The sequence below is a fragment of the Taudactylus pleione genome, unplaced genomic scaffold (genome assembly GCF_031769625.1).
Source record: "Taudactylus pleione unplaced genomic scaffold, aTauple2 ptg000202l, whole genome shotgun sequence".
NCBI classification, from domain to species: Eukaryota; Metazoa; Chordata; class Amphibia; order Anura; family Myobatrachidae; genus Taudactylus; species Taudactylus pleione.
Window position 1 is genome coordinate 3,621,292 of NW_028284604.1, and position 27,338 is coordinate 3,648,629.

At 40.3% G+C, this 27,338-nt stretch overlaps 1 protein-coding gene across 2 annotated transcripts in view; it reads right to left on the reverse strand.

Annotated features, from left to right (window-relative positions):
* FBXL17 (F-box and leucine rich repeat protein 17) overlaps nt 1-27,338 on the reverse strand; it is a 620,751-nt gene that overhangs the window by 581,848 nt on the left and 11,565 nt on the right. For both annotated transcript variants that reach the window (XM_088477668.1, XM_088477669.1), the window contains exons 3-4: nt 25,924-26,181; nt 22,307-22,438 (exon numbers count right to left, since the gene is read on the reverse strand). In XM_088477668.1, coding sequence (XP_088333794.1) covers nt 22,307-22,438; nt 25,924-26,181 — 390 coding nt within the window. The remainder of the gene's footprint in view (nt 1-22,306; nt 22,439-25,923; nt 26,182-27,338) is intronic.

Below are 27,338 nucleotides of genomic sequence, written 5' to 3' on the forward strand. Positions count from 1 at the left end.
CTCCCCGTTTTCAAGCACCTTCCCCTGTTACCACCCACATACGCCTCTTTCTGTCACTCAAATTATCAGGCATTCACTATTTTGCGAGCACATGAATTTCGGCCGCACTGAGTGGTTTGCGCATGCGTATAACGATCCGTACGCAAGCGCAGTTGGGCAAACATCGCTCGGAGCGAACGAGCAGCCACTTGCGTCCGGCTCTGAATCAGGCCCATTGTCTCTTGTATCATAATCTAGAATCATTTAAATTAAAATATCCAACATTCCACTAACAAATATTACTTTATATCCTTTATAATGAAACCATAACAAACAAGGAATTCACTGCAGTTTTTTTTATATTACATATTTGACAAGGCTCAGCTTATGACTGGAGACCCCCATCTGCAAACTGAATTGCTATTAGAATGTCAGCCGAGAGACAACAAAAAATGGCCTCTCTCTCTTCAGTCAAAGAGGAAGGGAACCCAGAACATGAAGTCATTAGAGAACACCTCAAGCAACAGATTTGGACTTCATTTGTTGCTTGCTGACAGAATGAAATGTTCCCCTTTGCGGAGAGGAGGGGGGGGCTAAACAAACACAGATTAAGGCAGATACAGCTCAGACTCTCTCATCATGTTACAATGATTCAATTGGTAGAACTCCAAGAGTTGTACAGCTGCGGAGCTATCCTAACAGCCGTAATTTCAAATATATATCCCATATGCTGCTTTTTTGTATTGGCAGAGAAAAAGTCCAAAATGAATATAGACCTAAATCAATACCTTAGTCCCAGAACAAAGGCATGACTGGTGCTGGCACGTATGACTGTCTTCATTTCAAGGCCAGGTAACTTCCAGAGAATGCCATCTAAATAGATTGCACAATTCGTGTGTTTAAGAAGCCAAAAGAAAAGGAAAAAATACTGTAAATAAAACAGAACCAGGCACAGCATTCAGTCGTACATATTAAAGAGCAATCTGGAGACATGTTCCAAAGGGGGTTATATGCGAAAAATTATGCATATACAACAAAACGCTCAATGTTTCTCCTGTCAATAATCCCCAAAATACCATGTTCTGCTGGTGTTGGTGCCAAATGCTCAACAGAATAGCTTTACGATGAGTCTTGATTTCATTTGGTTCTGCTTATGTAGGCATTACAGAGTTGAAACCGAAGCCAAATCCAATTACTGTTAGGTCCTATAACTATAAATACTTGGCAAACACTTTTCTTTTACTTTTAGATAAGACACAAAAATGAAAAAATAAAAATATTAATCATGTCACTTCCTGGAGAACAATTCCCTGTATAGGTGAACATGCCCCTCTTTGGCGAAAAGTGATCTTTGATGTGGCAGCCACACAATTCTTATTACAAATTACATTTAGGTCACCATGTCCTTATGTTTCGTACTTGGAACTAGAATACTAAAACACTTCTTAGAATTTCAGTCTTTACTTTAGCAGGTAGAATGTCATTAGCTCGAATCATTGACATTATGTTAACTTAACACATTTCTGAATTCCTTTTAAAAAGGTGTTTCAATTACAGTAGTGTATTGAAAGGTGTCTAAGTGGTGAATATCCCATTGCTTTTCTAATTTTCTCTTTGCATCTTGTTGCAGTCTTTTGTACCAGCCTGTGTTAATTCATGCACACAGACATAAATGGTTCACAGCGGGATGTGATCGTGGCTATTGGACAACCATCAAAACCCATGATAGGTGAAAATGGACTCAAGATAGATCTATGAAGGGAATTTATCACACATGGGCAGTCCCATGAGGAGTGGGAACACAAATCCATTTAACTTTACTCAAAAATCCAACAGTAAAGATATTAGGTTATGCAAGAGAAACAAACTGGCATGTAACTTGAATTAGACACAATGGTGACAGTAAAGGTGCCCATCCACTAGGCGATTAAATTGAGCGATTGAACGATAACGATATTGTTCGATAATAGTTGGAAAATCGTTTGCAGATTGTTTAAAAACACCGACCAGCGTTGTGCGCTCCCTCTGGTTGTTTAGACATCTATCACCGGGCAAACATGCTGGACAACCTGACGATAACGACAGGTTCAGCGTGTCTGCAGATGATTGATGTGCCTACACTGAACGACTGCACGATTACAATGTTGTAATCGTGCAGTCGTTTTGAGGTCTGCTAGTGGATGGGCAGCATTAGGCCACTGCTCATTGCTGTATTTATCACTAATAATCTGCATGCAATAATCAGATCATTTGGGAGGGGTACACAGTAAAAGATTGAGAGCCTAATAGGCTAGGAGCGAAGAAATTATTAAATTAATGCTTCACAAGTATCTTTCATCCATACCTTATTATTTATTTTTAAATTAAAACAGTTTTTTTATATGTACCATTTTACTGCTTGCTATCTGTTCAGTATCCTAGTTTGTCTAAATTGCACGTTTTTTGTGCTGCGATTATTGTCATTTGTTTTCTTTATTTTTGTTTGTTTAAGCTGGGTACACACTAAACAATGTGTACCCAGCACGATGTAGTTCGTGGCAGGATCCAGCGGGTAGTGCAGGCATCGGCAAGTGCATACACACTTACCGATGCCTGCAGTGACGGCGGGGGCTATGCTGCATTCGGCAGCATGGCCCCGGCTGACGATATCACCCATCAGACCTGCATGCAGGTCCGACGTGCAATGTCGCTGACGACGCGCAGGAGTCTGTACCTGGCTTTACTTGTTTTTGTGTATTGAAAATTCAATAAATATACTTAATTAAAAAAAAAATTTAAAAAACTTTTAATAGTAATACATTATTTCCTTACCCAATAACGAAATGTACTGTGAGAGAACCTATTCAAACACCAAGAAAATATTAATTTAGGTAAATATATATTTTGATATATTCTACACAGGTATTATTTATTTTCTTCCTTTATATGAAGTGGGCCTGGAGCTTGCAACTCTCAGCACCATTAGTAATGCAGTCCCATGCACACTCCATTCTCCTGTTACTACACTGCTGACAGTCATTCAAATAACGTGCCTGTAGTTAGTTTCTGAGGGTTCTTTTTTTATTTATTTATTTAAAAAGAATTCTGAAAATGTTTCCTGGCAATGTAGCTCAGACCATATTCCCATCACTTGCTGTTAAGTTGTCAACTTCAGTAATTATTAAAATATCAGCACACACCAAAAAGAAAAAAAAACAAAAACTTTTATTTATAAGATAAATGAATTGCTCTACAAACAACATTACGGGGCCTATGTATCAAAGCTTGATGAGAGGTAAAATTGTGAGATATAAATCACCAATCAGCTTCTAACTTACATTTTATAGGCTGTGTTTGAAAAATGACAAAAAGGAGGTGATTGGTTAATACTTTTTCTATCACAATTTTATCTCTCATCAACCTTTAGTACATAGAACCCTACAACAGGTTAGCAAGGAAGCGTGGCTTTTAACATTTCCCTGGCAATGCTGCAACATGGTCTGCTAACTGCATTTTCTCTCACAGAACCAGAGATTACACAATGATAAAGAGAAATAATGTTATTTCATGGTTTAAAAGGCATAATTTACTTATAATAGAAATAGATATATATATAGAAGATTTTTGCTTTTGCAAACAGCACAACCTGGTGCCTGTTCAGGATCTGACAGCACTCTCATGCACATTTACTCCAATTTGACAAAAGACGAACCGCGTTGCTTATTGAACAAAGGGGCACCATTTCCATGTGTTTAATTTGTTGCATGGACCAAAGCTAGCTTTAAATATACCATTAGAGGTGTGGGGAATATATACCTGTACTGCTAAAGAATCACCTCTAAATGTGAAGCACACTAGAAACATTTATCATGTAGATAATTCCTTTATAGGTAATATTGACTATTTTAGCTCATTTTTATATATATTTATTCTGTGTTCACTAACCTATATCAGACAGTGAATATTGCATAAAACATTTACATTGCGAAGGCAAAATGAGGTTTGAAATGTACATACAACTAATTCAAAACAACAAAGTACAGTATTAAAGTGATATATAATGCCAGGTTCCGCTGTCTTTTTTTGGTTTTATCATCATTCATGACATCAGTGTAAAAATTCAAACCCCTAGCAATGCCATCTTCAAATTTCACAAGCAAATGCGCAAAGTGAATTAAAAGTGAAGGTAATGAATATACCCTGTGCTCAGAAGGAAGGACACTGACAGCTCAGAGAGGCAGCAATCCCACAATAACAATTATTAAGACAAACAAAATAAAATATGAAGTCTCATGCAGCAATTTTATTTTCAGGGAGGGCTGAGGAGGCATTCACATTAAAAAAGGTACATACCATTGGCAAATGTGAAAAATTTATATGGCATGACCTATATGTGCCCGCGCATCGCAGGTCGTTGGTGGGTTGGAGGCACCGAAAAATGCACGATAAGAACGACAACAATATGATTGATATCGTTAATATCGTGCATTTTAATCGTACCGTGTGTGATTTTATATAAGTTTTTTACAATAAATTTTAAAAATTTTAGCAATTAAACAATAATATAAATAAAAAAGGGGAATAAAAGAGAAAAAAATAATAAGTTAAAGGGGGGAGGGGTTAGGGGAGCTACAATGCAATTCTAAACACATAAGAAATACAGCTACATTTAATAATATTTATAGATACATGATTCAGCATATATTTTTTAACCTTAACAAACACGAAATATAAATCCTGTCTACTAAAACTTATTGGAAATCCCTGGATGTTGAGAGGGAATTAAGAAGCACCTCTCCTTCATGTCCGCTAATAAACAGTTGGCAATTACTCCATTTCGCCGTGGGAGCAATAACTTCCTGTATATATGGTACCCCTAATGTCTCCAACAGGATGTAGTCGGCATACCGGCGTGCGATATGCCGACGGTCTGAATACCGGCATTGAAATCCCGACCTGCACCAGTATCCCGACCGCCGGAATCCCGAAGGTAAGTATCGGGGTGTTAGGGAGAGGTTATGGTTAGGGTGCAGGGTTAGGGCTAGGCACCACGGAGGGAGGGTTAGGATTAGGATGTGGGGAGGGGGAGGTTAGGCTTAGGCACTTGGAGGGGGGAGGTTAGAGTAGGGGTTAGGAAAACACTCACCTGTTTTCCCTATGGGTGTCGGGATTCTGGCTGTCGGGAGGTCGTTATCGGTATTCTGACCAGCGGCATCCCGACAGCCGGAATTTCTTACCCAACCCGTCTCCAACTGGTAAGAAAATTGTACCTTAGCTAGAATCTTGCATAATGGTGGCGCTGACTGGTTTTTCCAAAATTGTGCTATTGAACTTTTGGTAGCAATCAATATTTGGCCTAATATATATTGGTGTTGTTTCGGTTATTTCTATCAGGTAGACTTGAACCAGGGCGGTTAGAGGGGAAGGCTGTATTTTACAGTCAATAACTTTCAAAATGAACTTAAAAATCTCTTGCCATAACTTCCGGACCCTCTGGCATTGCCAGAAAATGTGAAATATGTGCCCTGTTCCTGAACAATTCCTCCAACAAAATTTACATTGTGAAGGCCACTTATAATTTTATTGGGATGAGGTATACTCTATTAATTACATTTGAAGTTCCCTGTGATTACGACATTTAGACATATAATGTCCATTAAGATATTTTGTTTCCCACTGTTTAGTTGTAAATGTACTCACCTCTGCTCAATAGATGGGAGTACCAATAGCACCCTTAATAGAGCCTCTGCCACCTCTTTTTAATGTTACAAGAATAATACTTCTAGATTTTCACTTTTTTAAAAAATATTTTAGAAGTCATTGCATGTGCTGGTCTATTGTGCTTCAAAAAAAGTAGCAAGATCTCAATATCTCTTGGTTAAGTAATGCATGCATGTAATCAACTAGTACAAAACTCTGGAATGCTCAAAACGTTTGAACAACTTTAAGAAATAAAGGAAAAGGAAATATACTTGCTGCTGTTGGGTGATTTTGTTATACACCTAAAGATAACCAAGTACTGTAGCAGCTTTTGCAAGCTGCTGCTTCCCAGCAAGTAATATGTAAAGCAGCACTAATATTATAAGCAAAAAACGCCAGGCTTCGCACTTAATGCAAGTGGTGCTTTTAAATTTTGGGGTCAGAACCTACTGAAATGTGACAGTCCAATCTTTGCAAATACACCCCAAGTATATTTTCAAAAGTGTTTAAAGTGTTCAACCATACCAGACTGTAGCAAGTAGTTCAATAAAACAGTAGAAAATTAGACTTAAGTGAAAGATCTAACAACTATAACCATTGTAAAGTTATTAAAACATGCACAGCAAATTCAAATTTGATTATGATTACATACAATACACATGCAAACAGATGCAGCATCTGCCTGTATAAACTCCTGTGTAGCTTCTTTCACATGTCTTCTGTTGAGCCTGTTGCCCAAAACAATTTGAAGGCCTTATTCTTGTTTCCATGACAATCATAAACATGGACAATGAGGATTGTGAAAATGGCCTTGTCATTTACTGGTAATATTGACCTTTTCAATGGCTTAAAGGTAAAAGGCCAAGAGAGGGGGCAAACACCCTTTCTGGCTTGTATATATTGAATCATTTCATTATTTTTGAAAAAAACTAGGAAAAATAATATAAAACAAAAGAACACATTAGTAGAATCACATGAAGACTAGCTATTTTCATTGAAATCATAAAAACAAGGACAAAACACTTAAGATCAAATATTCACAACACAAAAGAAAAAGCTGAATGTGTAGCCACCCGTATACTGCACAATTGTCAGATATTTCACTGAACCTAAGTACACGATGCAAATAAATATACATTCCACAAAACACACAAAATAATGGGGATGCAGTTATTATGCTGGCGGACGGGTTGCTGGCAGTCGAAATCCCGACCGCCGGAATCCCGAACGTCAAGACGGCGGGTAAGTATGAAGGTAAGCCGGGATGGGGGTGGTTAGGAGAAGGCATCCCCCCGGGACACTTAGGTCTAGGGTGCCGGAAGGGGGGGGTAAGGGTTAGGCACCAGTGGGGGGGACTTGGGGTTAGGCAATCACCGGGAAGGTTAGGTTTAGGCACCACTAAGGGTGGGTTAGGGGGGGGTAGGGTAGGGTTAGATTACTTACCTAGTCGTGTCGGGATCTCCTGCTATCGGGCTTTCGGTGGTGGTATTTGAACAGCGTCAGTATTTCAATACCGTTCCAAAATAATGAGCGGAAAACTAATGTAACCTCAATTTACAAGCAGTTTTGTTCTCCCTATTGTACTCTTTTAGACTTATTTTGTATTCTGATACAATGTTATATAAACTTATGACTTATAAGAACACTTCTTTAACATCCTTATTTCCTAGTGTAAAACCTGCTGAGTAGAAGACTTCATCCCACCAAAGTAAAATGTCACCACAGAAGAATGTGCATCACAAGTGAATGTTGTTGTATTCTCTTATCACAGCTGAATATGAGCCAGAGATTGCAAATGGCAGAGTTATGGCATGGTGGGTATCCGGTCATGAAGTCTACAGTAAAAGGTAGACAATGTTTGGGTAGACAAAGGACGTTAGACAGGCAATAGGTCGACAGGGTCTGAAGGTCGGCACGCACATGGTCGGCACTTTTTCTTTTTAGGGTTAGGCACTTAACCCGGCGGTTAGGGTTAGGCACCAGGAGGGAGGGTTAGGTACTAGAAGGGACGGTTAGGGTCAGTCACCAAGGTGAAGATTACTAGTCGACCTTTAGTGTGTCGACATTCAGACCCTGACGATCTATTGCCTGTCTAGCTTCCATTGTCTACCTTTTTACTGTAGCCCAAATGATCCACACCCGGCATGGTGACAGAACCAAAGCAATAACTGGAGAGTTATGTTGGCATTTGGACCTCCAGCTGAGGGACAGACTGTGCACCATTAGATAGTGGGAAGTAGTCACTCCCAACATGAGTAGACAACAGTTACCAACTTTCACAGGCAAGGATAGAAGTTATGCAAATTTGATAACACTTTAAAATAAAAAAATGTATTATAGACCAATCACAATTAAACTGAAATATCTGATATATCTTATTTTTTTTTCTTGAATGTACATGATTTTTAGATGTGCTGAATTGGTAAAGTCCTCTCTTCTCTCATGCCCTTACCTCCATTTAGCTTTTCCCTCATCATGTATGTATTCCTAACAACTTACTCGAGGTGTCCCACCAGTAGTTTTTCCTGTGGACTGTATCATACAAACTTACCTCTCCATGGCTGTTGTGTAATGGGGCAGACAGTGTCACCCGCGAATAACCAATAGATAGATCAATTAGGGAAAAAAAATTAAAAATTAGACAATCGATAAAAGCTGATCAGCCTCAAAATGCGAAATCCAAGGCCGCCATGCTTTCAAAAACTATCTGTAGCATCATGTAGCGTAGAGGTAATACATTCCATTTGATAGGTTGACCAGATAGCGTTATAGTAGCAGATATCGCAGGAGGCTAGGTGGCCTTGCAGTGTGAATCGATTTGACATTTGGCTGAGTTTAATCAGTTGGACATGAGATATGAGCAATGGGGCCAGAAAGTAAAAAGTAAAGAGGGGAACAAGGAATTTTAATACCAACAACTGTTCTGAAACGGTCATGAACATCTTTCCAGGAGTTCTGAATCTTTGGACAGGACTACCAAGTGTGCTGCAAGGTTCCCTACTTGTCCACATAAACAGCAGCAGAGATCAGTGGAGGTGACATAAAGAGAACAAAGACGAGTGAAGAACAAATATCAGCTATTATAAAGATTCATCATGTTTTCTTTGATGTGAATGGAGATAGAACTTTTTGCAATCTCTGTTGTAATTTTAGACCAGTTCTTGGGGTCCAGAGTCTCTCCCATGTCTCGCTCCCAGGCTAATTCATGAGATTTTTTTAAGGGTTGATTATGAGAAAGCAGTAGCAGATAGTTGAGGATAAGGCCTTTGGATGACTGATAACGACAACATAGTGATTCAATAGGGGAGCTGGAGGAAACAGTGTGAGGGACTACAAGTCACGTGATAGAAATGACGGAGTTGTAAATATTGACAAAAATACTATAGGGAAGGAAAAAGCAAGATTGAAGACCAGTCGGGGAAGCTGTGTAAGGGAGCAAGATATAAGTGGAAAAAAATATTATGTCAAGTCCAATAGTGGAAGGCCCAGTGTGATACTACCAGAAGAAAAATCTGGATAATTCCATAAAGGGACCATTAGGGGTAGAAGGAATGTAGCTGATAAAAACGAGTGCAGAAGTCTCATATCGAAAGAGTAACACGGAGTGATGGTAGGGAATGAATAGTAGAGGTGGGGCTATGGGGAAGCTAAGTATCAGTCACTATGGACACCCAAATTATTTGCTGAGATGGGGCATGCCAGTGAACAGAAGGGACAAGGTGGACAGAGCGATAATATTTAACCATGTCCAGGACACCTAAACCTAAATGATGTTTCAGCAGGTGCCGCATTTAACTGTAGGTTTTTTGCCTGCCCACATGTAGTTAGCAAGAGCTCTCTGCAAGTGCTTAACCACTTGCAGAGTGGACATTGGACAATGTTTTTTCCGAAAAATTAGTCAGAAACAAAATGTAATTTAAAAAATATATTTAAATATTCTATTTTAAAAATATATACCATGGGGGTGTTTTCACCGCTGCCCCCCCCCCCCTATACCCATAAGCCACTATTGTGAAATCCCCTCCCACTCCCAATCAGAAATAGCCCCCCAGTGGCAAAAGATCTTCAGCATTATCAACCCACCCCCTTAGTGGTAATAGATCCCAGTGGCAGAGCCCCCAGCCCCGCCCCAAAGTGTCAATGGGCCTCCACTGTTTTGTGCCCTCCATCCCAGGTTTCATTTTATATTCAGTTCTTTATTTTTTCTCTCTCCCATCCAGATAAAAAAAAAACTTTTTGTGGGGCAGCATAACCCACCCACCTACCAACCCCCAGTGCTAAAAGATGCCCCACCCTTATTACTCCCACTCTCCTGTGTCATAGCCCCATCCATCCATTATTGCAGAATGCAGTGGAGCGTGGGACAAGGGGCACTGATCACCACTCCCCCTGCTGCAGCTGAGCTCTGCACACGCCGAGATCAGTACATTTGTGCTGGGGGGGGACTATGTTCTCCTCCTAGCACTTTTAGTTTAGACGCATATGCCCCAGAGTTCGCCCGGCATTCTGGGGCACTATTGTGGGAGTGATGTTGGCAGTCACAGACCGCAACATCATTCCCAGGGGTCCACAGCAAGAGGAGGAGATTTCCCTCATACAAACGGGGGTAGTAGAGGGGCGGCACTAAAAGCGACCTGGTCAGGTAAACAACACCTGGCTGCTGTCGCTTCCCATGCATTAGTGCCAGGCAAGTGGTTAAAGGTGTGAGAAAGGACATGGATTGGGTGTGTCTGCCAGAAATACAATAGTCGAGTTTGAATATTAATCTTAACAGCCGCAATAACGCCAATCCAAGATATCAACTATTTATCCAAGGCTGACAAGTCCAGTCGAATTGAGGCTAGTAATCTTGGAAAGTTAGCAGCATAGAGTTGTGAATAAGTCAGGAAGATACCTAAAAACTTGACTTTATGAGTTTGCCATTTAATTTCAGTTATCATACAATAAACAGAGGTCACAAGGAGGAGTATTCAGGTCTGATATTTCTGACTTATCAGTATTTACTTTCTAATTGGAGAGAGAACTGTACTCTTGTACTTCCCAAAATAAGTTCGGAAGAAAAAGATGAGTTAAAGGTAATTTTATTCAAATCTGTACAGTTCAGCCAGCCTTCCCTGCACTGCCCCCCCCCCCAGTCCAGCCAGCTTTCCCTGCCAGCCAGCCTGCCTTGCCCCTACCCCAGTCCAGCCAGCCTACCCTAAGCCCCCCTGTCCAGCCAGCAAGCCTTCCCTAAGCCCCCAGTCCAGCCTGTTATCCCAGTGCCCCCTCCTAGTCCAGCCAGATTGTCGGTCTTCCCTGCCCCAGTCCAGCCAGCCTTCCCTGTGCCCCCCCCATGTCCAGCCAGCCTGCCTGAATTCCCTGCCTTGCCCCTCCACTTGAGCAGCCGGCCTTCCCTGCCCTTTCCACCCCCCTAGTCCAACCAGCCTTTCCTGCCCTTTGCCACCCCAGTTCACCCTTCCCAGCCCAGCCCAGTGTCCCCACCTTGTCCAGTCTTCCCTGTCCTGTGCCCCCACACATTAATGTCCAGTCTTCCTCCCATCACCCCCCCCCCCTCCGGCTCCTGATTGGCTCACGGCCGGATACAGTCCTGTAAATAGTTGAAATGCCGCAGCGCCAATGCTTTTTCTTCCTGCCTGCTGCACGTGCTTTCCTCGCTGCTGCCACCCAGGCCCCCTCTCTCTCCGGGCCTGGTACTGGAGTCCCGGCTGTCCCCCCCTGATGGCAGCCCTGTGTGTTAGCTACAGGTACTATGACATGCTCCACCTTTGGTTGGTGTAACTCCGCCCGCCATTACTTTTTGAAGTAGCAATCCCACCTACAGTTGATTTGGCACCACCCACATGAGGCCACTTTTAGAAATTTTCCCAGGGGCACTTTTATTTCCCAATATTTTATGACATTCCCTCTCTTTTTGTACAGCAATCGATAAAACTTAAAAACTCAAATTTCAAGAAAGAAAAAAAAAAGTACAGTTTTGAATAAAATTACCTTTAACTTCGGGGGGTGCCCCTCTCTCACCCCCCCGATTAACTTCTTTCCGCTGCTGAAAATAAGTAAAATTCTAAAAGCTTAAGCGTAGCGAGATAAAATATATTTACTGAATCTTGCACAAAAGACTACAAAACATATATTATAACATTCAAAAATAAAAGGATTTCAAAGAGATTTATATTTTTCTTCTTCTATCCTTAAGAAAACATTGATCTGAGACTATTGGAAACAAAATGACACCTCATGCCTATCTTTATAGGCTACCTCACACTAATCTGAAATGAATGCACTGCATTTATCACTTACAAAAGCTTAGCAAAGCTTTCCTTAAAACATTCAATCCTCCTACTGGCAAAGTAGCCATTTTAAGCTTGGGAGAAAAGATTTGCCTTGAATTTTACACTGTGCAATCTATTCACTTTCGGGGTCTTCCTTTATAAGCAGACAATTGTTAAGTTTGAAGAAAAAAAAAACTATTACCATAAGCTGATTACAAAAGAGAAACATGTTTTTTTCAGAACTAACCGGATTCATAAACTGTAGAAGTACAGTAATTACCGTAGCTGGTGCCAGGCGATTTGTGATGCATGGCCTGGCTGTGAAGGGGTCACTTCTCCAGAGTAATATAAATCACTAAAGCCATTGGCATGATGAAAATTGTTCTTGTAATGGCTACTGATCATTATTTACAGGACACTGATGCATTTCACAGTGTGCACATAGACACATATAATGCTCGGAATGTTTAAAGCAATAACCTATATAATAAGACAGACGCCTCAACACCTTTCATTACACAAATAATTACTGAAAAGAAAAAAAAGAAAAAAAACTATGGACAGGTTGAATAGTTTTGCTTCAAGACAGTTTCCACGTTTGTGGTATGTACTATGCGGTAATGGACATGTATGTATAATCATAACCAAACCACTATAACCTATATATGCATTACATAGTCATGGATGGTGAGGAATAATAATGTGTGCCATTATTAGGGTTTCATACTTGTGTGATTGTTTCATACAGAACAAAAGATCTATAAATCAAAATTTCACTGGTGTTGGGGAATAAGGGCATGGATTTGTGGATTTGAGTGCCAAGATGCCAACATACGTGTGGATAAAGAAAAGTGCACAGACTGGTGTTGGGTGGATCTGGGGCATTTCTTACACGTGCCAAAACAGGCTAAGCACACCTGGTATTCCAGGGACTGCAATAGTTCAAAGTATTATTGGGCTGCATTCATATAAACATTGGTCCTTCCTACAAAATGACTGCCTCCAGTGTTTGTAGGAAACAGATAAAACCATATACATTTAAATAGATCTTGCTAAAGGCTACCGGGTATGTGTTGGTAAAGAGAGAGACTTTTCAGGGTAGAAAAATGCCCCAATTAACCTCTAAAGCCCTTAGAGTATACTTGCCGCATTCAGCTCCCTCCTTCCGGGAGGGGCCTGAATGTCAGCTTACAGCGGGGTGCGTGGCCGCACAATAATGCTGTTGCGGGGGCATGACCAGGGCAGGACGGGGGTGTGGCCGCGAGATCGCGGCTCTGCCCCCTCTTCACAATGCCGGAGTAAATTGCGTTGTAAAGCAGAGGGCGGGCCACGATGACTGGATTCAGCGCGAATCACGTCACCGGCCCCCCCGCTGCGTTTTTTTTATATTAACTCTGCGGGGGGTAGGGAGGCTTGCCTGCCTTTCCGGGGGGCCGGGAGCAGCATCCTATAATCGGAAGTCTCCCGGCTTTATCAGGAGGGTAGGCAAGCCTGCCTTAGAGCAGCCTTTTAAATTTAGGAAATGTGCATTCGTTCAGGACATGTCCTGGCGTAGACCAGGGCCATCAGTCTCCAATCCTCTATCTTTGAAGAAAAAAAAGCTTCCTATCAATTACATCAGGATGCGGAGAAAAGGAGAAAATGGGGCTAGTAACAGATTGAGAGCTCCACTGGGGCAGGGACTGATGTGAGGGGCCAAATATTCTCTGTAAAGCACTGAGGAATGTGAGTTTCCTAAATTTATATTTAATATAACACATTATATATATATATATATATATATATATATATATATATATATATATATATATATATATATATATATATATAAAATCTGGTAATGAATAAACACTAAAATATCACTGAGATTCTACTGGAGTTGGTTGCGCGGAAAGGTTCACTTGGGATGGGACTGAACGTGCAAATTTGTTTTAAGTAGTGCGGAGTCTCCTATATGCCAAGTAATACATAAACAGACCAAGACACACACATACAATAAGTAATGCCAGGTAGTCTATGAACAGCAATCTGCCTGCATGTGGGCAGGGATTGTGTGTGTTAAACATGAATATTACATGCAGCAGATGATTAAGCAAGTCTCCTACACAGGTTTGTGCTCCCCATGAGATCGTATCCAAGAAGGAAAATCAGCAAAACCAAGATGGTCTGAGATTTTGGTGCCTTGCAGCAAATATAAGCTCGAGAGATTATTGAGCTTCATCTCACATATTATAATCAAAGCCTAAAAAAATGCTCTAGACATGTACTTGGCTATTCTAGCACCTAATATCCTTTGAAAAATGCATAATAGCAGAAGCATAAACCGACGGTCTTCCCTGCAAAATACCACCAGTCATCCTTATTTATACCTTACCACGCAGCACATTCCTGGTTAATGAAGCAGTAATGTCCCCAGTGTAAGAAGTACTATAATGAGCTTACAGTGTGCCTGAAATTATTTCCATTTCTTTCACAATCTCCTTCTATCCTCTTTTGTCCATAGATTCCTAAACTTTCCCTTCCATTATCTAGTTATTAAAGATTTTCTCTGTATGTACAAACATACCTGTCACTACAAATATGTATGTTTATTATTGACGTCACAGATAAACTTGGCCAATTACAATGGATCTAAGAAATTTACTAATGATTGGAGCAGTGATAAGCTGGTTGCCATTAACCACCATAGTTGCAAACATTTTAAAAATGCCCTCCGCTGCTCAATAGCACAATTCAATTGCCATCGTGGCCACGATGAAACCATATATCGCAAATTGCACCAAGCACCAGACTGCACTAGCTGATTCTCTTGGGAGCCCAGGAAAGCTCCTTACACACATAGGGATAGGGTCAAGAGGGTGTGTACAGGGCAATGCGGAGTGACGCATGGAAGTGAAGCTATATATGGTGAGGGTGTGTACGATGTAATGAGGAGTGACGCATGGAAGTGAAGCTATATATGGTGAGGGTGGGAGGTGTGTACGGGGTAATGGGGAGTGACACATGGAAGTGAAGCTATATATGGGGAAGGTGGGAGGTGTGTACAGGGTAATGGGGAGTGACGCATGGAAGTGAAGCTATATATGGTGAAGGTGGGAGGTGTGTACAGGGTAATGGGGAGTGACACATGGAAGTGAAGCTATATATGGTGAGGGTGAGAGGGTGCGTACAGGGTAATGGGGAGTGACACATGGAAGTGAAGCTATATATGGTGAAGGTGGGAGGTGTGTACAGGGTAATGGGGAGTGACACATGGAAGTGAAGCTATATATGGTGAAGGTGGGAGGTGTGTACGGGGTAATGGGGAGTGACACATGGAAGTGAAGCTATATATGGTGAGGGTGGGAGGGTGTGTACAGGGTAATGAGGAGTGACGCATGGAAGTGAAGCTATATATGGTGAGGGTGGGAGTGGTCATATGGTGTATGGAGGTTATATTGCAACAAAAAGTGAATCTCTCTCTGGAAACAGAAGTTTTATGTCCACATAAGAATCAACAGGTTCTTTTTAACCGTAATGTTATGATTTCAGCATCGGACATATTACAGTATTTATTTATTTATTATTTATTACCAGTTATTTATAGAACACACACATATTACACAACGCTTTACAAAGAATATTTGGCCATACACATCAGTCCCTGCCCCAGTGGAGCTTACACTCTATATTCCCTATCACATGCACACATACACACTAGGGCTAATTTTTGGTGGGAGCCAATTAACCTACCAGTATATTTTTGGAGTTTGGGAGGAAACCGGAGCACCTGGAGGAAACCCACGCAAGCACAGGGAGAAAATACAAACTCCACACAGTCAGGGCCATGGTGGGAATTTAACCCATGACCTCATTGCTGTGAGGCAGTAACGCTAACCATTACACAGTCTGTGCTGCTGTGCTATTTATTGTATGCTTTATACTATTCTTTGTTTGATTTTTTTGTTAAGTATACCTCGGTAGAGGGGAATATCTCATCAGAAAACATACAGATTTGCACAGCTGTCTTTAAAAAGCTTCATTTATTGAATGCTTTCAAGTAATGTTATTTAATAAAGTAAGGAAAATGACTATTAATCTGATACTATACTGCCACCTAGAGGAGACCAATATTTTATTTCCAAGTAATAGAAAAAAATAGCTTTATTACAGTACAAAAGAACAATTAATGGAGGAAAAGTTATGTGTCAATCACTTTGGGTTATTTTTGTGGAGAAATCTTATTTGTTTTATTAAAAACGCTGACACTCAAGGTAATTGAGAGTGTGTGTAATATTATATAGCCAATAGAAGCATACAGCAAGTGACCAGCACACCACTTACAAGAAAAACATAAAAAAAAACTTTTATTTCCACATCAGAGAAAGTAAGCCATCCATAAAGCCAACATTAGGGTAAGGCAATACTTAGCATCATGTATAAGAAATTTCAACCATAATCCCTGGCGTCCCCGATAGCTGTTTTGGTCGCCAGAAGCTTTGTCAAAGGTCAGCCATAATTATTTACACACAGATATAGGGGTCCATTCATCATCCCTTAATGACCTGCTACACATGCGGAGACGATACTTTCCGCATAATTAAGTTACGGGCAATTCATCATCATGGGTCCTATAGGACCACCTGATAGCAAACACTTCAGATGGCGCTTCTTCTCGGAGCCCAGCTCCTTCCTATGGAAAGGAGTTCTGGGGCTGTGAAGAGAGATCTGAGTAGATCACTCCACCGCCACCTCACTGCCTCCCCATTGGCTTTACACAGAAGCTGGCAAAAGGGACAGGTAAGTAACACTGCTACCTGTCTAATTTCATCCATGTCGACCTTTTGTACCAGTCTACCATTTAGCGTCTATCTAGACATCGTCTATCTTTTTACTGTACATCCGTTTTACCAAACTCCACCGAAGCAATGCTGAATTGCTCCAGTGATAACTATCCCCTGTGGCAATGTGGATACTTCATTGGGGTCCATACGGCCTATGATGATGAATAGAACACAGAGAGAAAGAGTCAAAATTACAAACCACAATCTACATAGTAAAATGGAGAAAAGTAGTCTTTTCAATGTAACATCTTAGTCATACATATTTATCACTTTTTTCAACTTTAATATAGAGTGCCAACCACTATTTTTGAATATTGCTGTTCAATTAACACTCCAAAACTGGTATTGGAAGTTACAGTACAATCTTTACCATATTATCTCTCTATAGAACAAAGAGTCAGCAGCGCACACACACACACACACACACACACACACTTTCCAAGAACCACATGCACAAGAGGAGGGAAATATAATGCTTGTAGTATACAAGAGCCCAGTATACAGAGGGATCAAGCTGTAGAATTACATTTATGTCAAATCAGCAGAGTCATGCAGAAAAGAAGACGACAACTGTTGCTTTGATCAAACAAAACAGGATCTTTAGCGAGGCTCTGATAGAGATCCTGCGTTGTTGGACTGAGACAACAGAGACATGAATTAGGATCTTCTTGTAGTAGCATAATAAAGGGTAACTGTTTTGTGCCCAAACATCAATTTATACGTGAAAAATAACAATAAATTGTGATGAATATAAAAAAAAGGTGTGTGGTTCACACTCGCGTATTAGAGGAAACGCTGCTGGGGTGTCATTCCGGATGAGACCAGAGTTACCAATGAAGAATACAGTTTTAAAAGTAAATTTCTTTATTTAAGGCATCAAACCAGTATATATTATATCCAACTTTTGGTCTAAAACAATGATTATTATTTATGCTGGTTAGATGCCTTAAATAAAATATACTAACTTTCAACACTGGTGAGTGCCATTTTTCTTAGCAATATTCAGTATATAATATATGTAGAGGTATTATCAGCGATACCTTGCAGCTGTGTGTGTGCCATTGGAGCAGTCTGAAGTATAGTAGTTGCGGTCAGAGCACAGGGGACATCTCTCTTTATTTGGCTGCTGTGTGGGAGAGCCAGCACTGTAACCTCAGCTGCTGTCACTATGACAGGGCACCGTGCAGGTAAGAAGCTGAGAAGCTTCAGAAAACAGTGAAGAGAAGGTTATGACATTTTTTGGAATATTAAAGAATTTTTATTAAAGCTCTCCCTTTACAACAACTGCAAGTAAAGAACAAACAGGAAGGTGCTGAAAACCTGTCTCTACACAGTTGTGCATGTAATAAGCAGAAATAATTGTGTGCTGTGAAAAGTTCAATATTTAAAAAGAAAAACTAGGAGACATACAAAAGATTAAGGGTCGTATTCAATTAGTTTCGCATCGGCGAAAACGTTCTGCCTGCCTGACTTTTCTTTGCCTTCGCGTGTTTTGGACGCGAACACTTTTCGGGCACGCTCCCAAACTACTACGTATTCAATTCCCAAACAGGCGAAAACGGGACCCGGCGAATGTGAACCAGGCGAAAAGTGCAGGATGAATTGGGGGAATCACTGTGTACCCCTGAAAAAGATGGGCTGACTTCAGAATTCATTATGGTAGTTTAGCATTAGCCATAGCGGAGCTAGTTAGGGTACGTAAGTGGTGGTAATTGCTTGCCATTAGCGTCTTGGTAAAAGTGGTGAAGACTGGCATAAAGCAGTGTTTTTTGGAGCAAATAAGTAGTTCCATCAAACTTGGGGTACTTGAAAATGGGTACTAGCATATTTTAATGTCTCTAAAGTGAAGTTTTATAAAAAATGAAATTTCTCAGTCATACAAACACCTGCAATCCCCAAAACACTTGTCCCCTTCTTAGAACACCGCCAGAAGCTTATTTCCCTAGCTTTTGAAGTTGTCCCCACACTTTTTTAATTTTCGCACAAATTTCAAATGAAGTTTTTGGGGTGTTCCAGGAATTTATTTCTTTTTTTGGATGAATTGTCCTTTGGGGGGTGTACCAAGGGTTTTCAGTGGTTTCCCAACATCTGCACCTAAAAATATAGATTTTACACTTTTTTTCACCTGCTATTCTGTGGAGAAGAAGTATTGCCTATTTCAGTGCATTGACTTTTCGCATAGGAGAAAACGGACTGGAATTGAATGCGGAGATACATTTTTCAGACGAAATTTTCACAAAAAAAGGGTGAAAAGCAGCTTTTCGCTTCTAATTGAACACGGCTCTAAGGGGGAGATGTATCAAACCTTGGTGAGAGAAAGTACCAACCAATCAGCTAGTGTCATTTTAGAGAGGTTGTGTTTGAAAGATAACAGGTGCCGATCAGTTAGTAGGTGGGGCCACGCAGCTCCTAACTGTCTTGCTACAGGCTGTGTCACTCTCCAATTTATCACTTTCCAGAGCTTAGTACATCTGCCCCATTTTCTCTCTCCACTTTATCTATCTCAATACCTTGATACATTTCTATCTTTTAGTCACACATGGGGAGATGTAAGACTTTGTGGGGTGCTTAATGAAATTATAACACAGGGCCAAAAAGTAGAAAAAAAAAAAAAAAGTAACAAATTAGTAGAACAGTGAAGGTGACACTTATGCACCCCAACAAATAGCACTTCCTCCTGTGTGTGACATATCTGCAAATAGAGAAAATCATCAGTGTAATGTGAATTTCCACTGCTGGAGGAAACAGAACACGGCAGCGGGGCACAGTGTCCACTCCTTCCCAGTACTCAGGAATACAGGGGTATTACACCCGTATGCACAAAGCAAATCAAGGAGAGGAATCAGGCACTGGGACACTATTATAAGTCAGTGTCACATACATAATTGCAGATGGAGCAAACATATAGTACCAGATACAAGGATTTCTCTATAAGAGTGTGCAGTCTTTATGCACTTACTACACTTTGTCAGTGGTTAAGTAATTACAGTGCACAATTGAGCTCTTACTCCAAAAATAAAGTACAGAAATGATAACTAAATCATATTACAGAAATGATAACTAAATCGTATTACAGAAATGATAACTAAGGACCACATCTTTCAATATAAAATAATCCTATGTGGCCTGTTAATAAAAAGCCAAACATGCGCAGACAAGAAAACTAATAAGAAAAGTTTGTCTCACTAACTATGCAGAAGACAGGGAGAAATCATTTGAGCAGTAGCGGGTGACGGCACTTTATAAAGCATAACGTGTTATACTCAAACCCACCAATAGCTGCTACTTTGATGCACAGTTTCAGGATTAAATCTGACGGCATGCACAACTTTGTAATCAATCCTGAGAGGGTTTTTTTTTTTTTTTTTAATTAACTGTTAGAATTAATTTCTTTAACAAGAATGTATTTTTTTTAAAGAAATATTAGGAGTACTACTATTAACCTCTCAGTCCCTTTAAAAAAAAATTGTCTTTCATTAAGCCTTTTTTTGTTTTTTTAAATTTGTAACCAAAAACATAATTTTGGTAATTAATATAGTTTTTCTCTGTGTTTAGCTTTTAAGCTAAAGTGCATCTGCCAGTGTAGTTGCCAGTCTTTACTTCTAATAGTATTACATTTGGTGGAGACTCAAATGCCAGGTACACTTCAACTATTCAAATAACAGATTAACACACACGTATAACTGCAACAAGTCATAAAAGGCAGTTTGGATGTACACCCACCCATTTGTACGTCTGCATGATACATTTAAGACATTAACGAGGCTAGACTGGTGATATTTAAAAAAAAAAAAAAGGTAAGATAAACCTTAACAAGAAAGGATGTTCTCAGGTGGTAGAATGTTGGTTTTCAATATAATGTTTATACTATTCCAGTGTACCGCTGCAGATTTGTCCGCATATTCCCACACCTAAGCTGGGTAAATACTAGACGACTTGCACACATTGCGATAATCGTCTAGATTTCCCTTGAACTCCCGGACAAATCGATCTAGTGCATACACACTCTGCAATTTACCAAACGATATATCGTGCATCAATCAGTCGCTATCTATATAATGTTAAACATATCGCCTAGTTGTTCGGTAGAGCGTACACACTGCATGATTTGCGGGGAATCGTTAACGAGATTGTCAGATTGAGCTGGCTGTAGGGAAGACCTGAAGATGCGACAGACGATGCTGCGGGAGCACGCTTAATGCCTTCTGATAGATTCAAAATCCCAAAAGTTTATATGTACAGGAGAAAAAAAACAACTAAAATTTTTCAGTCTGATTGTAGAACAGAAAATATTGGCCAAGTTGTGCAGATCCAACCATTTAGCAATTAAAGTATTCAGCTAGCGCCAATTCATGACAGCAAACTGCTATGTGTCTAGGTATTGAAAAAATGTCAATTTAGACCAACATCTGTTGGTCAGGACAGAAGGTAAAGTGGTTGGATAACAAATACATGTGTTTGTGCGCGCAGACAATGCCCAAAAAGTCACCATACTAATGGTGACCTGGTCACCTTCAGATGTTCAGCCAGAGCACCTATTAGCAGAGGGTTTCAGAATGAGTTACATGTGTATACAGGCAAATCTTTAGTACCAGAAATCTGGTCTCTCGTGGCCTAGCCGACAGATTGTCATGGTCCATACGAGTGCGGTTGTCCAATGACCACACAAACACAGCGAGAGTGGCTACCAAGCAGGCTGTATATAGTTCAAAAAAACAATAGAATGCAAATAATGAAAGTTACAACATGTTTCTATGCAAAATGTAATACGGAAAACAATTTACATTTTATCTCTACACAAGTAGTAGAGGTAAGCAGTATATCTGTAGGGTTAATCATCTGAAAAGTTACTATGCTGAAATGAAGGACAGAGATAATTAAGCCAGGCAGTCACCTGTGCGATTTTCTACAAAAAGGTCATTACACCACACTCTGTTTGAAGGCCATTATATTGCTATGGAGAGCCATCTTCCTCTCTACACAATAATCACATTCACATTAATAGAGGACAGTACCATACTTCTGTATGCTTTCACTGCTTGCCTACAGACATGCATGGTCTCACAGAGCTGGAGAAATATATTTGTTTTCCCATTATAAGTATCTGCATGACAACAACTGTAATACTCCCAGTACTGTACTATCATGGCAATACAATTTCAGCAATACAGATGTAAAATGAGCACATATAAATCACAATGTGGATATCAGACGCCACTACTATAACAATATAAGGTTACAGAATCTATTAAGTTAGTTGTTGTTTTACAAGGAGGCAAAGGGGAATATGTAATAGCCTGTAGTCTGCAGGCATCAGTAAGCTCTGTGAGAGACTGCCCAATGTTTTAAAGTAGCAGTTATTTAAAGGCAAACTCAACCTGGGTCAGCATTTTAAGTTACTGCTACTTTAAAACATTGGGCAGTCTTCACACGGAGCTCGCCGAAGCCTGCAGTCCACAGGCTATTACATATACCTCAAAGACAAAAACTTGAACATTTTAATAATATACTAACAATAAACATGGCATAACACTTATGAATACTAGGGGCACTTACTAATTTGTTTTCTTGCATGTAAATTTTCTGCAGCTTTGGACATCCTTTGGCTATAACGATCATCCCCTCATCAGAGATTTTGTAGCACTGTCCGAAATGTATATCTCTCAACTCTCTGCACCTGGAACCCAACTGTAGACAAGCGTCATCAGACCCGAGGCATTATAGGCAAATCATATTTATTCTTCATACACTCAAATAGTCTTCACATTGCAGACAAACATCTGTATGTACATTAATGTAGACACTCGGCACTTCCCATAAACACCTTGCTATTACAATTCAGGAGAACCACTTATAAGAGACAAGCAAGGCCATAGTTTTTCTTGTAGAGAAAGTTGCTGTGGATCTTATGAATGCTTACAAACTCCACCATAGCCTTAAAGGGGTTTTCCATCTTTGGACGTATCCACTGTCTACATGCTGTGCTACAGCTTTTACTATATACAATGATTTATCTTTCCGCCTAGCTTCTGTGCTTTTAAGCCATGGCGTAGTGTTAACTGGTATCCAGAGACACAGGAGATAAACCTCTGCTGTATTATATAAATACATAGCTAAAAAGCACATTCAGGAACCAGAATAAATTAATTCAGCAATATTTGCGGGAGGGAAAAGTCAATAAAACAAAGTCGATTCTTTTAAATCACATCCAAAAGTTAAAATAAATTCAACTTTTAAAGTCTATTATTCTTCTATCAGTTACAAAACATAGTGGCCATGTCGCAGCGTTATTTTTCACTACTAATCAAGACATTGCCAAATTATATTGTACACACAACATTTGTTTAAAAAGTTCCAATTCCATAAGAAAAGATGTGTTTTTCTTTACATACAACACTGGTTACCTGTAAGACACATGGAGTTGTTCATTTTTCTATAGTGTTGTTCTTCATGTTGCTATTGATTGGCAGGTTTCGAAGTTTCCCATGATTACCAAAACCACAGTCACATGACTTAGGATGCAGAGAGGCATCTCCACAATATGCACTTTTTTAATGCAATCCATGACTTCCCTCCTTCCACTGCCACATCACATGTCCACAAAGAAGCTTCCTGACTGACTGACTCAGATCAGGTTATGTTGAGTACACACTAGACGATACGCCGAATTGGACCGACATATAGTTTGGATCGTCTAGTGTGTATGCACTATGGGCTTTATTCAGAGGTGTACCCTAACCCGATGTTAGCGCACATCTCCGACGGTGGGAGGACTGTGCATGCGCAGGAGATGTACTGCGCATGGGAAGCCTTCCGTTTGTGAGTTTGCTCGCAATGTCTCCCAGCCGCAGCCTGATTGACAGGCATGCACAGGTGAACACAGTACCGACGTTTGCGCAGTTGCGCAATATTTTAATATTGCGAATACAAAGAAAGTCAGTGATGCCAATACTGCGCACACACAAATCTAACTGTACGATAGTGATCACAGTTACGTACAGGATCTGTATCATTAGAAAAGGCCACTGCAAATCAAGGGCGATTTCTGGGAGGTGACCTGAAGTGAATACAATAAGAGGCCGTGTTATTGGAGTGTCATGGGCGTATAAATACATGCAGCTGCGTTCTCTTTTGCAGCACAGTAGGGATTTGAGATAGATACACTGCGTGACCCATAGCGGGCGAAAGGGATCGATGGTGCAGTGATCTAAACCTCTGTGCTCACATAATGGAAGAGGGTGCCTCAGGGTTAACTTAGTCTGTCACACGCTATTACAGAAGGTGAATGCTGAAACTGGCATTTGCATATATTTGCTACGTATTGCTAATCCAAAAGAAAACACAACTGCGCATGAATTGTGTTCACCTCCGGCCCAGTGGCTGTTAATGTGGCCTATGTAACGGTGTCTATACGTAAGCAGTTACATACTAAAGCTGGGTACACACTATGCAATCCATTGAACAATCTATCGTTCCGACGCCGATCGCGGAACGATAGATTGTGCAGATCGCATAATGTGTACGGACTATCTGCGGACCGACATTTCGTCTGGGTACACATTGGCAAGTGTGTACCCAGCTTTAGAGTATCATGTACTTAAAAATAAACACATAAAACAAGATCTTTACACTTACAATTAATAGAAGACAAAATGGAAAATAGTCAATTCTTTTAATGCTTAAACTAAAAAGTAACACATTGGTTCCGAAACTTCCTGGAATCATGCTGATAGCCTAGAGTATCAGCATTTTTATCACGGCACCCCTAGGCCAAAAGTTCTCAAAAAATATTAAATTAATTGAAATTGTGCTTTGCTGTCAACCTTAGGGTAAGTAATGTGGTGGTGGATCAAATCGACCATAAATAATTTGGTACTAGACCACCAACCCGTGGCACCCAGTTTGGAAACCACTGCACTAACAAATGCATTTTCTGAATAATGTTCATACGCTTATGGATTTCAAATTCCTTTTATTTATTAATCAGCAACAGTAGGGCTTCACGTAGCAGGTGAGGGATGTAGTCATACTGTCAAAATGTTTTATGTCGACATCACAGTATCGAGTTATGTGGACATTAAACATGTTGCATGTGCAACTTCACAATGTCGACATCTGAAATGTTGACATTCTGCACGGATCGGCGGCAGAGGATTAGGGTTGGGCTATGGGGGAGGGGAGTGTTTTGTTTAGGCACTAGAAGAAGGCTAAGGTTAATCATACCGCCAGAAGCAGCATATGATCCACTGGAAGACATCCTGATGTCACCGCCAGACCCAGAAGACACTGCTGGACCCGTGGAACACACTGTACCAAGTAAGTCACCACTAGAGCACAGGGATGATTCTTCAACTTTCTAATCAAGACGACATTTCACCAGAGCCGACATGCTGAATGTCAATGTCGAAATGCCAAGCATGTTGACATTATGAGTTTTGACAAAATATAGTACACCCTTATATGAATTATATGTTTGTTTCTTTTAAACACCTCAAACATATCATTGAGTGTTAACAGCAGCTCTTTAATGTGACGTAACCTGCAACTTACAATTGGTGACACTACTACTGTATCTCACAAATATTAACAGTTTAACATCAGTGAAATTTGGTCATGAAGTCCATCTTTTTTTATTTCTTAAAACGTAAGTATAGTATTAACTATTACAAATATTATGTTGCTATATCCTACAGAACATAATAAAGTGGGAACATTTATGAACATACTTTACATTAAATTCCAGTGGGTATTAATTACCCGAAGCTGCAAGGAAAAGTCCACCTAGGGAAAATGACGCGCGGGGTTAACCCAGCCGATTGAATTGCCAGCCACGGCTGAACAGATTCCCCCTAAGCACGTGTCCAACTCAGACAGTCAAGCAGGCGGACAGAAACATAATGATAGTGAAAATGGGCTGAATAGAAAACTACTACTTTCAAATTGTAGCTGTGATCTGCACATCATATAGTTCAGAGCATCTATTTATAAGAGGGAACAATGAGAACAGGGAAAATAAATAATCACCTGTACACTGGCGAACACTGTGAAGTAGTGCTGTTGGAGGCTCAGGTAAAAAAAAACATATACAACATGTTAGAAGTACAGCTCTAGAGCCTACTGTATATTAAACATAAGGTGGTAATAAAGTTAAGCATTGTATAAAGTGATCACACCTGTTTAAGTGCCTCATCGGTGAGCCGGTCCTGATTCCCAACATGAACTTTTTGCAGAGAGGGGCAATGTGTTGCCAGGGAGATGAGCGACAAGTCAGACAGCTGCTTACAACGGTAGGCAGTATATTTCACCAGCCCTGAGCACTTCAGGGCGAAGATGCAGATCCCGACATCTGTCACATTTAGGCAGTCTGAAATGTTAAATTCTGAAATCTTCCAGCATCTGGAAGCAATTCTTTCTAGTAAGCCATCTTTCACCTGTAACGAAATTCATCAATTATGTAAGAAAAGCTATAAAGTAAGAAGAAAAAAAAAAAAAAAACTAGCAGTCCTGATGCCTATGCCGGGATAAAACATACATACACTACAAAATAACTTTTAATATCATTATTACTCAAGTTCCCACTGCTTGCCTAAAAGCCTCAGTTCTAGGATATCACGTACACAGAGTATTTTGTATGCTCCCCAACATGAATCTATTGCATCTACTCTGAGAGGTATATCTAATGTAAAACTAGAAGTATGTGAACATTAATATCATGGCATTAAGAGAAGCGGTGACCGGGCACTGTTTGGTGGGAGTGTGGGACCAGGCCATCCACTGTCCCAGAGGTACAGATTGGGTTTGTGGGTACTCAATTATCATGCTAGTCACTCCCAAATAGCAGCGTAAAGCAGTTAAACCCATCTAAATTCCTGGTGGGCACTCAGACCAAGGACTCTTCGCACATTTCTGCTCACCACCTCTGGAGGCTGCAAGTAGTAATGTGTACGGCTGCAGCATTTGTGCTTGAACAGAGCAACAATTGAATTGCTCCATCGGGCTCCCACCAATTAGTGCACCGCATAAAACAATTGAATTTCCCTCTTAGAATTTCTGCATTTAAATATTTCTAACATTTCCAAAGAGATGAAAGGTGCTTCTAAGTATTAGGTCTTGCCACATATATTAATCTGCACTATTTCCAAGGATGGTTATGTTATTTATCAGGATATCTGGCTGGTTGCAAGACATGTCTCTTGTACAGTACTCCATGAGGATTAGAGTCACTAATGCAGGTAGTACCATTGTTGTGTAAATCAGAAGCATGGCAGCTGTAGTGATGCCATCTTCTGACTACTATTTGGGGAAAGGGTGCAAGGGTGGTGGGTGTTTGTTTATTCATTTTTTTTTTATTTTCAACAGTTACATGAGGTACACAGAGTACAAATCTGGGAAAAAACAAACAGTCTCCATATTTTTGGAAAATGACTCTAAAAACTGACTGACAAACATCTAAGTTACCTTTGTCTATGAGGCTGACTACCTCACTCAGTCACACCTAGATTGAAAGGATTTTTTAAAACTCTCACAAGCGCCTGGGTTTTTCTTTTCTTTGTGTTATTTCCAATTCTGCTTAGTGCTTACTGCAGCG